This window comes from Trichechus manatus, unplaced genomic scaffold (genome assembly GCF_000243295.1).
Source record: "Trichechus manatus latirostris isolate Lorelei unplaced genomic scaffold, TriManLat1.0 scaffold00082, whole genome shotgun sequence".
NCBI lineage: Eukaryota > Metazoa > Chordata > Mammalia > Sirenia > Trichechidae > Trichechus > Trichechus manatus.
The window spans coordinates 10902575-10918632 of record NW_004444018.1 but is presented as its reverse complement, the minus strand read 5'-3'; the positions used below and the strand labels follow the sequence as shown (position 1 = coordinate 10918632).

At 38.0% G+C, this 16058-nt stretch overlaps 1 protein-coding gene across 9 annotated transcripts in view; it reads right to left on the bottom strand.

Annotated features, from left to right (window-relative positions):
- The window catches only part of ERCC6L2 (ERCC excision repair 6 like 2), a 194914-nt gene that overhangs the window by 27577 nt on the left and 151279 nt on the right, over positions 1-16058 (bottom strand). The window contains exon 18 of one of the 9 annotated variants that reach the window (XM_023735828.1): positions 4098-4245. The exons of the other annotated variants lie outside the window; for them this stretch is intronic. Coding sequence (XP_023591596.1) covers positions 4201-4245 — 45 coding nt within the window. The 3' untranslated portion in view covers positions 4098-4200. Of the gene's footprint in view, positions 1-4097; positions 4246-16058 lie in introns of those variants that run through there. 9 annotated transcript variants of the gene reach the window in all.

Here is a 16058-nt window from a genome sequence, read left to right as displayed (position 1 = left end):
ATCCTTTTTATTTCAGTTGGGTCTGTTGTCATGTCACCCATTTCATTTCTTATTTGGTTTATTTGTGTCCTCTCCTGTTTTTGTCTTGTCAGTCTGGCCAGTGGTTTGTCAATTTTGTTGATTCTTTCAAAGAACCAACTTTTGGTTTTGTTGATTCTTTTTTTTTTCTATTCTCTATTTCATTTGTTTCTGCTCTGATCTTTATTTTTTCCTTTCTTCTGGTGGCTGTGGGCTTTTTGCTGTTCTCTGTTAAAGTTGTGTAGTTAATATTTTGATTTTGTCCCTTCTCTTTTGATGTGTGCATCTATTGCTACAAATTGTCCTCTGGGGAATGCCTTTGCTGTTTCAGAAAGGTTTTGGTATGATATGTTTTCATTCTTGTTTGATTCTAGGAATTTTTTTATTCCATCTGTGATTTCTTCTATTACCCAGTAGTTTGTAAGCAGGGTGTTATTCAGTTTCCACGTAACTGATTTTTTTTTTTGCTTGCCCTTTCTGTCGTTAATTTCTACCTTAATGGTATTGTGGTCAGAGAAGATACTTTCTATTATCTCAATGTTTTGGATCTTGCTGAGAATTATTCTGTGGCCTAAGATGTGGTCTACTGCAAAGAACGTTCCATGTGCACTGGAATAGAATGTGTACTTTACAGCTGTTGGATGGAGTTCTATATATGTCTATGAGGTCAAGTTGGCTGATTATGCCCTTTAAGTCTTCTGTATCTTTGCTGAATTTCTTTTTAGATTTTCTGTCCTTTACTGAGACTAGTGTGTTGGAGTCTCCTACTATGATTGTGGAATTGTCAATTTCTCTTTTCAGTGCTGTTAGAGTTTGTTTTGTGTATTTTGGAGACCTATCATTCAGGGTGTAGATGTTTATTATGGTTATGTCTTCATGATAGATCATCCTCTTAATCATTACATAGTGTCCTTCTTTGGCTTTTATGGTGGATTTTGTTTTAAAGTCTATTTTATCTGAGATTAGTATTGCTACTCCTTTTTTTGGTTTTTGTTTGCTTGATATGTTTTTTTCAACCTTTGATTTTTAATAAATTTACATCTTTGTTTCTAAGGTGTGTCTCTTGTAAACAGCATATTGATGGATCCTGTTTTTTTATCCATTCTGTCACTCTCCATCTCTTTATGGGTGCATTGAGGCCATTTACGTTCAGTGTAATTATTGATAGGTGTGAGTTTATTGCTGTCATTTTGTAGTGCTTTTTTTTTGTGGTCTGATGGCTTCTTTGTTTCTCTTACTCTCCTGTGCTGAATTCCGTTTGTGGATTTTTTAAAAATTTCTTCTGTTTTTGTAGGTTTTGTTTTTACTAAGACTTTATGTTTTTCCTCTTTATTTTTATGAGTAGGTTTGCTGAATTTCTTTGTGGTTACCATGAAATTTACCCTTATCTTTCTAAGTTTGAAGCAGTCTATTGTTACTTGGTATCGCCTTGCCTTCCTCTCCATTAGAAGGTTCTATACCTACACCATTTATTCCCTCTTTTATTGTTCTGATGTTGTTGTCATTTACAGATTAACTGCTCTGATTCCCTGTTGTATTTCTTTTGGTTTTGGATAGTCCTTGAGAGTTCATTCCCTAGATTAATATCTGGCTGGTACGATCCTGTGTCCTAGATTCAGCCTGTGAGATGAAGTTGTTTGTTCTCAGATCGAAGGACTCACTTTAATAATTCTTGTTTGGTTTTTACATATTCCGTTAATTTTTGTTTATCTGGAAATGTCCTAATTTCACCATCATATTCGAACAAGAGTTTTGCAGGATATATTATTCTTGGCTGGCAATTTTTTTATTTCAAGGTTTTATATATGTCATCCCATTGCCTTCTTGCCTGCATCGTTTCTGACGAATAATCTGAGCTTAGTCTTATTGTTTCACCTCTGTGTGTGACTTCTTGTTTTTCTCGAGCTGCTCTCAGGATTCTTTGTCTTTGGTTTTGGTGAGTGTGATTATGATATGCCTTGGTGATTTTCTTTTGGGTTCTATCCTATATGGGGTTCGCTGAGCTTCTTGGATGGCCAGCTTTTCATCTTTTATGATATTGGGGAAGATTTCTGTCAGCAGTTCTTCAGTGATCTTCTCTGTTTTATGTTTTCACCCCGTTCTGGAACTCTGATCACTTGCAAATTTTTGCTTTTGACTGTATCCCACATAATTCTCAGCGTCTCTTAGTTTTTCTTCATTCTTTTTTCTGACTTTTCCTCAGAGTTATATCCATGTGTTTGTCTTCAATTTTGCTGATCCTGTCTTCCAGCATTTCAAATCTGCTCCTCAGCCCTTCTATGACACTGTCCATTTCTGAAATCTTGTTGTTTATCTTTTGGATTTCTAATTGCTGTTTTTGTATGATTTCTAGTTGTGAATTTATTTTGGCATTGTCTTCCTGCATTATTTTCCTGAATTCTTCCATTTTTTTGTCTGCATTTCCCATGAATTTGTCTATTTTTTCCTCATTTTTGTCTGTTTTTTGCTTCAACTCCTGGATAATTCTCAGTATTTTAGATTTTAACTCCCTATCTGGTAGTTCTCGTGCCTTTTCTTCAACTCGAAAGTCGTCTGGTGTTTTATTTTGGACACCTATTGGAACCATCCTGTCCTGTTTTTGTAAATGTTTTTATATTGTCTGCTGTCTTTCGGGCATTCAGTAGTTATTTTTCTCATTTACTGATTGTAGATTTGTTTGTTTCATCCTTTTTTTTTGTTGTTTATTTGGCTATGTCTGAGCAGGTGGGCTGTGTGTTGTCTGTTGTTTGCTCGTCTGTGGGCACGATACTTTTCACCTCCTTCTCCAATTGGCAGGGTCCCCAGTTGCTCAGATATGGTACAGCAGGGCAGGTGTAGCTGAAGAGGAGCTGCTGGGATGGGTTGTTTGTGGCAATTACTATGACCCAGGGTGGGCCAGTAATCAGCGCAGGGCAGGTTCCAGTATGCCGTGCCTGTGCTGCTTGGTGGTATAATGTTAAGCACACGGTGCTGGTAGGCAGGATGCAGGAGTGAGATTGTGATGTGTGGAGCTAAGATGGATATGGGAGAGAGGAGAGAGGAACATGGTGCTAGGGGAGCTTGCCGTTGGAGTGGAGAGATGAGAGGCTATGAAATGGAGAAAAACTAAAAGGAGAAGAAGAAAAAAAGAAAAGAAAAAAATGAATAAAGAAAAATTAGAAAGAAAAAAGAAAAGCAAAGTCTGGCTAGAAGGCGTAGAGGTGTCACTGAGTGGCAGGTACTCAGGGAACAGGAAGAGAGGGAAGGTATAGAGAAATGAGAAACTGAGTAATGAAGAAAGACAAAAAGGGAAAAAGAGAGAAAAGAAAACAAAACAAATTAAAAAAGAAAGGAACAAGAAAACCCCCCAAAAAACAGAAGAAAATAGTATGAAAAAAGAAATGCCCTCAGGGATCCCTCTACGCGTCTGCATAAACTGAGGGGGTAGGTCCCAAGCCGTGCAGTACTGGCTGGCTAGAACGGGCTCCCGATTCGAGAAAAGAAAAAGAAAAGAAACAATTCAAAACAAACAAAGAATCCCACCAGCATGGCAGCACAGACCAGGAAGCAGTTTCACATTTGAGTGGAGTTTCACTGTCTTTCAGGAAGAAGCAAAGATGGTGCACAGAGCCAGGTATTTGAGAGAAAGGAGGAGGAGGTGGTGAGAGGTAAGGAAGAAATCAAAAGAAGCTGAAAAAAGCAACACCAGCAGACAGCAAATGGCACTCAGGGAGGTGGCCAGTGCAGGCGGGTGGAATCGAAGCAGCTGGTGCTTCCCGGACAAGAGATTGTGGCTGCGGGAAGCAGAGGAGGCCGAGTGGGGGTGAAGAAGGGTGGGGAGTGGGAAAGCGTATATCGCTGGTTACCGGTTGTTCTGTCTCCTGCTGGAAGCTCCGTGAAGCTGCTTTCTCATACCCTGTTTGCTGGTCTCTGATAGTCCAAGATGGTGGATCCGTGCTACATTAGCTGATAGGGGACCTCTGCATGTATCTCTCCTTGCTCTCCGTTCTCTGTCAGTTTCTTATTCCATTTGGTGCTTGGCTGAGTTCTTTATTGCTTCATTTGATGCTTAGGGTTTCAGGATTGCTGTTTTCTCTGTTTGGCTTAGTTTTTCAGATCTTTGCTGTGGAGGGATGGCGTGGTGCTTCTGCCTAGAATGCCATATTACCCAGAAGTCCTCTCATTTTCTTTCTTCATTAAACATTAAACGGTGAAGTCTGAGAGGCAGCAATGCTTTTGTTTACACATCTGTTTAAACAAAAGATTAAAAAAGAAATCTCCCTTTGGGTAAGGGCCAAACCCAGTAAACACAGAAAAAGTCATAAACTTGCTTGTCTTTGCAAAGCAGGGAATCAGCAGTACTATAAAAACATAGCACACTGCAAAGAAATTCATTCGCATTGCATCTGAAAGTCTAAAATGAGAAAGTTTTAAGGATCTTTGCAAAAGGGTGAAAAAGGCCCTTTGCTCAAAGTAATCATTCAAGGTTTCTGCCTGAAGAGAGAAAATGTTATTGTAAAGGCAATTTTCCAATACTCAACAAAAACCTAAGGCAGCTATGACCTACCCCTGAATTGTCTTAACTTGCCTTCTAGAGAAAACCCAGCTGGTTAGAGGACCCAGCACAAATACATACTAAACATTCTTTTTTTTTTTTTTGGCCTATGTTAAAAAATGACAGTCAAATCTGAAAAAACACAAAAAGTTATATTCAAATCCAAAACCTCTTTTTGGAGGGAAAGGGAGATTAAATTTTATAACTTTGGTTCTGCTTTCCTCCTGGAGAAAGTAATAGTTACAATCCAGCTATATATATATATTTTTTACAGTACTTTCCCTTCTGAATGAGCCCCCAAAGGGCAACTTCATATTGGCTGTCCTGAGTCTAGGTTCCTGTTTTATCTACACAGTGGAAGCAGCTTTATGAATAAATACATAGCAAATTAAATCTGAGAGAAAAGCTTGTGGAAATTCAGAATCACTTAAATGGGCAGCTCATTATCCAAGAAATCCATCTATCTAAAAGGCAAAGCAAAGTGACCACTCTGAGAGAGCATGTGAACACCGTGGGGCCTCACACTGCAAATCTCAACATACAAACACCGTCTCCTTGGGACTTGCTAACCTGGAGGCACTGCCAGCTGTGGCCCAGGAGTCAACCTGTGGGAAAGTGCCAGGTAAGACTGAGCCAATTCCCTTTGTGGAAGCTTGCAGACATGCCACCAGGAGTTTTCACTAATATCCTCAGTGGTCCACAGGAGGCCAGTCAGGGAGTAACTTCCCTTTAATAACTTTCAAACTTTTCTATAGACAACGGCTACAGGGCCTTCTGGGGTAGCGGTCTGAGCACTGGACTTAGCACCACAGGCCCTGGGTTCCAGGCCTCTCTTGGCCACTTCCTGTGTAAACTTGGCAAAGTTTTATACCTTTTTGAGCCTCATTATCCTAAGGGATAATGAAGAATTTGGGGGGATTTGGAGCTTGGGATCTGGGGTTGGAGATTTGGATCTGGGGCTCCCACCAGTGTCTTCTATATTGAAAATTCACAATTTTACCAGTCTTTATAGGATCTCCAGCAATGAATAGGTCTACAGCATTTTGCTCTGAATTTCAAATCTTTATATATTGAGTTTTATTTCTATTACTGTAAAATTCTCTTTCAAGAGTACTTGAAGAGCCTATACTAAATAATACCTGTTATGCACAAAGCCCACAGAAGGTGGTGAAAAAAATCAAATAAAGGAGGCTTTTCTTGGCAGGCCCCGCTCTTGCCTGTCACTTCCCACATGAAATCAGGTTCCTCCTACCCCTCCTCTATGGCCTCCAGGCACCTCCCTAACCAACCCTCCTTGGGCCACCTAGGCTGACTTGGTTACAAGACCATTACTGGCTCTCCAGAGTCTAGAAAGAACATTTCATCACCATGCCAGAAATGACACTAGAACATTGCAACTAACTGGGGTTTGATGCAGATTATTTACTAATAACAAAGTACTAAAATCTGTGAATGATTCACCTTTTTAGTAAATCACAGCGGATTCCCTATAACCATATAATTTTCACTCTCTGCTATTTTGAAATGTTTCCTTGAGTTATGCAGAAAAGAGTGGAAGTAAAAGCTGTACACAGAGAAAGGCCACTTGAGAGCATTTCACACTAGAACTGAATCCAACGACTCCACATGGCCTAAGATGGCAGTTCTGAAGCTATTTGTTCTTAGGATTCCTTTACACTTTAAAAATAATTAAATCCCAAAGGCTTTTGCTTATGTGGGTTGTATCTTTTGAAAATTTAAAATATTCATTAAGTGATTAAAAATAACAGTAAGTCCATAACATGTTACATAACCTTTTTGTAAGAGAAATAACTGTATTTAAAAAAATAGTGAGAAGAGTGGCTATGTTTTGGTAAATCTCTTTAGTATCTGGCTTAATAAAAGACATCTGTCATCATGAGTCGGCACTGACTCGATGTAACAGATTTTTTTTTTTGGTTTTGGATTCTCATATCTGCTTCCGTATTCAGTCTGCTGTGACAGATCGCTTTGGTTGAAATATATGAAGAAATGTGGCCTCTTTCAGATGTGTAGTTAAGAAAGGGAAGAATGTTTCAAAAGCCTTTTCAGAAAATTAGGGATATTCTTTTTCGATACTATACCAAAACTCAGCAAGTGATAAGTTCCTTTAAGGTTAGTTGCTTGTAAAATCTGAAACCATATCAATGTATTTTTTTCTTAAGATTAAAATTCATTGGTCTATCTTGCTTGTACTTTGGGTCAATCTTTTCCCCATGGACGATTTTATAATATCATGCACTGGTCATTTACAAAATACTGATTAACTGAGTTATGTGGATCTTCAAAATGTTCGTGTATTATACAATATCAGAAAATCATATTTGTTAACGGCACCACCTAGGGCATCAGAAAAATCTTTAAGTATTGCGAAGGTGTCAAGGTCATGGTGTCAGATAAGTTTTTCAAAATTTTAACTTTCACTTGAAAACTTGAATTTTACCATTAGCAACAAATACTGTCCACTGTTTTCCTTGAAGTGACATGCTCACTAGCTTCATTTCAAGAAATTATCTACCAAATACCCAAGTCTGAACATCAGTTTGTCTGACAGTCATTCTTTCAAGTACAAATGGAGTTTCATAAAAAAGCGACTAGTTCAGTTTGCAGCTCAAATAACCATACAAGTGCTTTATATTCACTTCCCATTTTGTCAAACAGAATATAAAAAAGATGGGTACAGAAGGGTTGAGATTTAGTGAAATTAATTATTTTTACTGCTTTATCAAGGACAATCTTAAGAGAAATAAGTTTTTTTTTTTTTTTCCTGCCAGCATGTGGTGGTGAAGAATCCAACGATTATTAGGATAATGTAGGGCCACTGCTGGAGTCATGCTAAGGTGCTGGAGGTTTTCCCCACCATTGCTTTTGTACCATCAGCGCAAATGACAACAAATGAAAAAGACACCTGGTAATATTATGAAAGTACTCCTGGCCTTGCAGATCCACTGAAAGAGTCTCAGATAGCCTAGGGTCTGTGGACCACACTTTGAGAACCTCTACTTTATGATAAACAGGCATGCCTTCATTAGCATATGCTTGATACCTCTCTGCTTGAAAATCTGACCAAGATGATCAAGAGCAGATTTTGGCTTCACCCAGTTTGATGTCCACGTACATGAAAAGGTTTTCTCCTTGGTAAGTGAACGCAGAATGGTCCTTTTATCTAGAACAATGGCTTCATCTACCTGCTCCAGGACTGGCTCTTGGCCTTCTTCACCATGGAACGGTTAGACACTCTGCACAAACTGAGAGTTACCTGTCAGACTATAAAATCTAACATCTTAGTTGGTTCAAGTCAGTTTAACATGCATTGATTATTTCACTAAACGCAAGGCCTTTCATGATCGGTTCCCATTTTCCTATGCAGCTTTACTGCTCCCTTTTGGCCAACATAAGTTTGTCTGGTCAGGCCAGTCTTCTCAATGCGCAGATACAGGAAAAAGAGAATTGTAAGCAAAAGAACCACAGGAGCAAAGGAATGGAAGTGTGAAAGTCCATGATGTGTCTGGGGAATAGTATGTAAGCTGAAGTCTGACTAGAAAGAGCTTGCACATCTTTGAATCCCTAGTGTCCAGCCTAACGCATGCAGTATAATCCTGAATAAGTGAGTGTCTGGGAAAGGGACTGGAAAACGAGGCTGGAGCCAAACTGAGACAAGCTTTGTGTGCCATGCTAAAGAAACAATAAGACATTTCATAGAACTTTGGAAGGCACAGAATTAAGCTACACCATGTTTCTTCAGATTTATTATTGCTAGATGAGGAAAGCTCACAAAATCATGCATGGGATATCTTTATGACACCATTCTCCATGTTCTCCCTTCTTCAGTTTGTTTCTTACACCAGCACTATGGCCAAGAGATGACACATAAAGAAAGAACATGAACAATATTAGTATTTATGCCGTTCAGACAAGGCTAATATCTTTACATTTTCTGCCAGTATACCTTCTTTAGCATTAACTCTTCGAGCTAACAGTTGAGGTGCCTTTACTTGTAGTAAAAGTGGTTGTAAGGATGTGCCTTGTGCAGTACTTTCATGCAGGAATTATCAGTAACAAACATTTTCTGAGCCTCCACTATGTGTCACCCATTGCTAATGTGGTGGGGTTCACAGAAGTATACACTGTGGTCCTGATCCTTAAATGGTTTGTAACGTAAGACAGGAGAGAGCAAGTACACACGAAGTATGTAACAATAATGTGGTCAATACTGTTGAAGGTCAACAAGTCTACAATGATGAGTGGCACAGACAATGAGAGCTCAAGGAGCCTGGACTAGCAATCCCTGCAGATTGAGGGATCATGGAGAAAATAGAACTTGAACTGGGTCCAACTGGAAGATCAGACAGTAGTTTATGGTTGGAGGTGTAGGCTGAGTAAATCAAAGACCATGAATGCCAGGCAGACTTGACAATCCTTTTCAAAGATTATTATTCAGATAAAGCCCTCTTTCCCCCTAGCTGTGAACAATATCATCTCCACAGTATTTCCAGGAACACTATGAAAGTTGTTCATGGAAAATAAAATATAATTTAAATCATGTAAACACTTCAGAACGTACTGGTGGGGTTCATGGTACCATAATAACCACTGAGCACCTAAATTTATTCAAAAAGTCTTAATTTTATTCAAGATACTACTTTGGGTATCTGGGGTTATCAAAGGTGAATAAGAGATATATCCTGCTATCTCAAAGTTCAGAGTTTATCAGAAAGGAATAGAAAGATATACACTTATATAAGTATAATAAAAAATTGAAAGTCATACTACATAATAATAACAGGTCACATAAAGTGCTATTGGGTGAGGCAGAAAGAGTATAAAAAAAGGACAGCTTACTTCCAGACTTGGGAGAAACCGGGCAGGCTTTGTAGAAAAGATGACACGTCTGATATAGATCTTGAAAGGTAGGGAGATTTGGAGATTTGGACATTTGGGGGAACAGAAAATAAGGCAGAGAAAAATCAAAACTAAAGGAAAAAAAGTAAAAAATGATGCCTTTGCCAAGATATCTTTGGCAGATAAGAGTTTTAATCTGAAAAAAAGTTTTTAAAGGGCAGAATGCAGTCAGTCCACCAGGATTTTTTTCTTTTTTTTCTTTTTGGTCTAACTGCTAAAGTGAAGGCAATTCTTCACAAACAAGTTACCTTGGAAAATTAAAAGACTAATTTGTCATATTGGGAAAGTAAAACCAAAACCTCCATAACAAATAGAAATCAAAGAAAAGGAAGGAAAAGCATAAAAGCAGACAGAAGGATAGACAACAGGGATTTAAGGTGATTGCCATTGTTGAGCCCTGGGCCTGAGGGAAGCCCCATTAACCTCTCATTTTTTAAAATCGGTAAAATAAGATGTTTGGGTTAAGTAATCTCCAAGAATCCTTCCAATTCTGACATTACAATATGGCCTTATTCATCCTATAAAAATTCAGAATTCATACGTGCAGAGGCAGGATTCTCAGATGACAAGGCAATAGGTGTTCCCATTAAGTGGCCATATCCAATTGATACCATGGTTTTCATAGAGGGTTAAAATAAAATTTGAAAAGAGCTGTTAAGTGTTTAACATTCTTTAAGATACTAGGTGGAGTTAATCAGAATTCAATGAGGCCTTACATCTCTATTAACTTATATATTGTTATGCAGAAGGCATTATATGAGGAAATAATATTTTTTTAACTATTAAGAATCTTCCAACTATTCTAAACAGAGAACTTGCATACGTATCTTCTATGCAATTGGAACACTGACCAGCTAGGAGAAAAGTTAGACTCAAGCTGCTTCCCAACAAGTAAAGATGATTTTCTGTCAGTCCAGTCTGCTACCAATTTAGTTTACAATTCTTTCAAATACATTTTTTTCTATAGCATTCTTCATGACAAATCAGCATAGTTCAAGGCTTGTCTCTCATCTATAAAACCAGAGGACAGGGCTAGACAGCTTTTAATGAGTTTGCAAACATTCTATTATTACTACTACTAACAACAAAAAGAATACCAGGTCACTGACCAGACTCACAAAGGGAGTTTTGCTCATCATCTCTACTGATAAGCAATAATCATAATTACAAAAATGAAACTTATATTTTGATGCCTCATTCAATGCCTTTCTTGTAAGGAGTTGGATGAGCTTTGCAGACATCAGCTCATCAGTCACATTAGGCCATTAAGCCTGGAAATAGCTCTGTGAGGAAGGATGCCACAGCTTCTCCTGGCCTCCAGCTAGGAGAGGAACCAATACATATCTTTATAGTTCATACTGAATTCTTCTCCCTCTGACTAGGTAATAGGTATTCTTCACTGAAATGACAGTACCGTCTTTCAGAAACAGAAATCTATCCTAAGAATAGAAACATGAAAGCCTTTTTTATGCCGATACCAGTCACAAAATCTCACACATACACATATATACAATTTCAAAAATCTTGATCTCTACCAGTATTACTTGAAAAATACCTTTCTAATACAAACACCATACAATTAACATCTAACTATAGAAAGGAAAATGGTAAGACCATTAAAAATCCCACCCAGTAAGAGTTAATTCTGCTACATGCTGAAACCATAAAACTTACTTACTAGGCTACTTCATAAACCAGTCATTTGTGAACAATTATTTTAAACCATCATGCCATTTGCTATCCTGAAAAATAGGATAATGGAATGCTATATCTCCCCAAAGTCGGCTCATTGTAAACAGTCCATCCCTCCTTGCTGACTCTGAAAGCTGTATAAACACACAGCAATCAAATCCACTATAGCTCACAGAAAGCCTTTCTTTAAGTAATCTACAGAATGCCAATCTAATACAAATACAAGAAAGAGAAGTTCTTATTAACACAACATTTTGTATTTACAGTATTCGAACAGTGCTTAAACCTGCATTGGTTATAGAAAGTGCAATCTGCCCACCCCACCCCACCCCACCCCTGGCTGACAGCATGCTTAGTTCTCTCATTTACACCACACTGCAATAACATAAAGAAGGGTTTACTATTAATCCAGGTTTTACTACAAAGCGGCCCGTTATTTCTCTGTCAAACACTGGCAAGAGTGCCAAGTGTCTGTCATCCAATTCAGGGGATTAAGTCTTCTTTTATAGTGTGATACTTGTACCAATTTATAAAAATACAGATATAGTTTCTTAAGAGCTGGTCACAGTCTATATTTTGGCTGTGGTTCAGGCAGCAGAGGCTGACTATGACAGCTGGCAGGAAACGGGGGAGAATACATGCTCCCGCTTTCAGTCTCCACGTCTCAGTTTCCATAGTGATTAATCCTTAATTGAATACTGTCTTTGTGCATTTCTTTTCAGAAACTTTAAGTAAACTTAAGTTGAAAACATGCAGTTGATTGAAAAAATGAGGCACCACATCACAAACAGGTATAGTTAAGTTTTGTGACATACTTCCATATATTAAAAGAACAAATTAACTCTAATAAAGGTATTATTAGTTCCTTCAAATGATGAAAACATTTATTTTTTGTCTGCGATTAAACCTAAGTCACACAGGTTTTCCCTCTAGCTATCAGACACTCCATCTTTTAAATGAGCTGTCTTTGGAAATGGTTCTAAAATATCCAAATACAATTTAAGGCAAAGTGAATTCTTATTTTGCACATTATTTTACATAGTCTCTATTACCAAATAACAATGGTATAATTAGAAATTTCTCTTAGGAGAGATAAGTTTTAATTGGTGCAGTGGTTAAGAGCTCAGCCGCTAACCAAAAGGTCAGCAGTTCAAACCCACCAGCCGCTCCTGGGAAACCCTAAGGACAGTTCTACTCTATGAGTCGGAATCAACTCAATGGCAATGGTTTTTTTTTTTTTTAAATAAAATATATTCTATAAATAGAAATTAAGTTGTAAGAGTACAAGCTATAAGAAACCAAAGCAAACAGGGAAAAGACAGCATATTTTAGACCTTTTCTTAATGTATGGTTAAATTTGAAAAACAGGTTCATAGCTTCTGTTGTTTTGGTTATCAATGATTACCTACATCAAAAAGACTGAGGAACTCTGAAAGACTTTAGGATTTTCTCTAGGATTGTGGTGTATATGACTTCTCTTTTGCAAGTTTTCCATTAGTATATTTCTTTGCAGTTTAGATAAAGGCTGTATTAGATTTAACTATAGTATTCCTCTAAAAGTGGGACCCTGAATTGTAGTGGCAACTGTTAACGGTGTATTATTGGTTTTATACTAATAGAACTTTTTCTGTTTTCTTAGGAAGTGAGGCAACACATCTGCATCTGGCTGCAGACACAGACACACACACACACACAGACACAGACACACACACACACACACACACACACACAGTCTTCAAACACAGGCAAAGTTCTCTAATAAGACTTTGGTGACAGACATGAAGCACTCAGAATTCCCAACAATCAAAACGATTCTGAAGGTGAGCCCCAGATGAAAGATACTGCACTGTAGGTGGGAGGTCTGGGGATTTTTGGAGACTTCAGAAGCAAGACATACCCAAGTATTTTCTAACACTATGGCTGAGTTTCCTTTGTCTTCATCTTGCTCCATTTCCCTTCCCCTTATTCTCTTTTCATAATGATTTTTATTTTTTCAAGACTGCAAATTCTGTTGCCACCCACCACTACACTACAAGCTGCAAAATCTTTCAGTGAGTGACATAAATATCTCTAACCAGGCACGGTGGTGAGTTTCAATAATTTACTCATTAAAGGTGTAGAAGTAAATACTAACCAGATGTGATAAAATCAGTGATTGTAAACATGTTTTTTTTCCCTCAGAAACAATGTGAGATGGCTTTGAAATGTCATCAGTTTCTCATCTACATAAAATTATTTTAAAGAGTCTCTTCAGAAAGCCTTAATTTAACCATCTTTACAGATAGTTTTAGTAAAGACAAAACGGCATTACACTATGCCATCTCCTCGGCATTACTGAAGTAGTATTTTGTTTCCAAGGAAGCAGAATGAGGACAGCCAAGAACGTTATGTATAGAGATCATGTAAAAGGAGTAGTCTGATGGCAGTGATGGCTCCCTCATTTCAACGCTTGTCAGCAATTATGATAGCTTGAATTCAAAGCAGTTGTTTCAACTGATGAATTTACCAATTTATGATAGATGATAAATTTTCATCATATAAATGATGAAAATAAATCTATTGGCTTTAAAGAGAAAAGTTACCAACAACTTCAATTAGTACAGAATATCCTAAAAGAACTTAATATAAATAAAAAAGTAATGAATCACTTTCTATTTTAGTAAGCAAAAACTTAATAACCCGTTGCCATCGAGTCAATTCCGTCTCATAGCGACCCTACAAGACAGAGTAGAACTGCCCTATAGGGTTTCCAAGGAGTGGATGGTGGATTTGACCTGCTGACCTTTTGGTTTATAGCTGTAGCTTTTAACTACTGTGCCACCAGGGACCCAAAAACTTAACAGTGACATAAAATTTTAAAAAATATTCTTCTATGGACATTTTTTTATTTTTGAAGGGGGACCAAAGCCCCAGATCCACTAGTGCTACCCATTCTTTTATTTATAACTAAATGTGGTTGCACACAACTGTTTGTGGGGTACCTGTCCTTGCTGACCTTTCCCGCCAAGTAGAGTTACAGACCTGACACTGGACTTGTCCAGTGGTAGTTAGGACACTATTGATTATTTATTGAGTGTTTACTTTGCATCAGGTATTGTTCAGCTCATTTTACAGGTATTAACCCATTTAATCTTCACAGCAACCTTTTGAGGTAAAAAGTATAATTATTTATATTTTATACATAAGGAAACTGAGGCACAAAGAGGGTAACTTTCCCAAGGTTACACAGGAAGTATGAGGTAGAGCTAGAATTTAAACTCTGACTGTATGATTACAGAGTCTATAACCATCAAAATTCCTTCAGCTTCTGCAAGATTATAGAGCTCAACAACTTGAAGATGAGTCATCATATGAGTTCATTTATTTATTTATAATTAAACTTACCGGAGGAAAGCACAAGGTATGTCTCAGGAGTTGTATTTTTATGTCAAAAATACGGTGCAAACATTTTTTGTTTCAGAAGTACGCACATTCCTAAAACATAATCTATAAATCAAATCACACTCTGAATTAGTTTCAGAAACTCAGCATTTATAGGAACTTTATGATGCTGGTGAAAAACTAAGAACACCATAAATATGTATGATCACTTTCTATTTTGAAAATTCTGATTTTCATACAAGTTAAGACCTATCCTTTTTAATAGCAAGTTTATAATACAGTCCCTGACTGATTTTTAGAGATAACACATTGCAACTATCAAGACACTGAAGTACAGCTGTATTATTAAACTGATATATTAAATGGTATAGGTCAAATCTGAAGGACTGAATATTTCTATGCTGGAGTGGAAATTTACTCTATCTAGTATTGATTTTAAGAAGTCAGCCACTGATGGCATCTGGGGTCTTAAAAGCTTGCAAGTGGCCATCTAAGATGCATCAATTGGTCCCAACCACCTGGAGTAAAGGAGAATGAAGAACACCAAAGACACAAGTATTAGTCCAAGAGACAGAAAGAGCTACATAAACCAGAGACTTCATCAGCCTGAGACCCGAAGAACTAGATGGTGCCCAGCTACCACCAATGACCGCCCTGATAGGGAACACAACAGAGAGTACCAGATGGAGCAGGAAAAAGGTGGGGTGCAGAACTCAAATTCTATTAAGAAGACCAGACTTAATGGTCTGACTGAGACTGGAGGAACCCTGGAAAGCATGGCCCCTGGATTCTCTATCAGCCCAGAACTAAAACAACTTCCAAGGCCAACTCTTCAGACAGGGATTGGACTGGACTGTGGGACATAAAATGATACTCGTGAGGAGTGTGCCTCTTAGCTCAGGTAGATACAAGAGACGAAATGGGCAGCTCCTGTCCGGAGGTGAGATAGGAAGGCAGAGACGGTTAGGAGCTGGTTGAATGGACATGGGGAATCAGGAGTGGAAAGAAGGAGTGTGCTGTTACAGTATGGGGAGAGCAATTAGGGTCACATAACAATGTATGTATAAATTTTTGTATGGGGGACTAACTTGAAATGTAAACTTCATTTAAACTACAACAATAAAAAAAAAACAAAGAAAAAAATGGGCAAAGGTAATGAACAGACACTTCACCAAAGAAGACATTCGAGTGGCCCAACAGACACATGAGGAAATGCTCCCAATCACTAGTCATTAGAGAAATGCAAATCAAAACCACAAGTGAGATACCATCTCGCCCCCGCATTACTGGCACGAATCAAAAAAACTGGAAATGACAAATGCTGGAGTGGCTGGGGGGAGATGGGAACTCTTATGCACTGCTGGTGGGAATGCAAAATGATACAACCATCTTCGAAAACGATATGGAGCTTCCTTAGAAAGCTAGAAATAGAAATACCATATGATCCAGATACAAGAGACTAAACGGGCAGCTTCTGTCCGGAGGTGAGATGGGAAGGCAGAGAGGGTTAGAT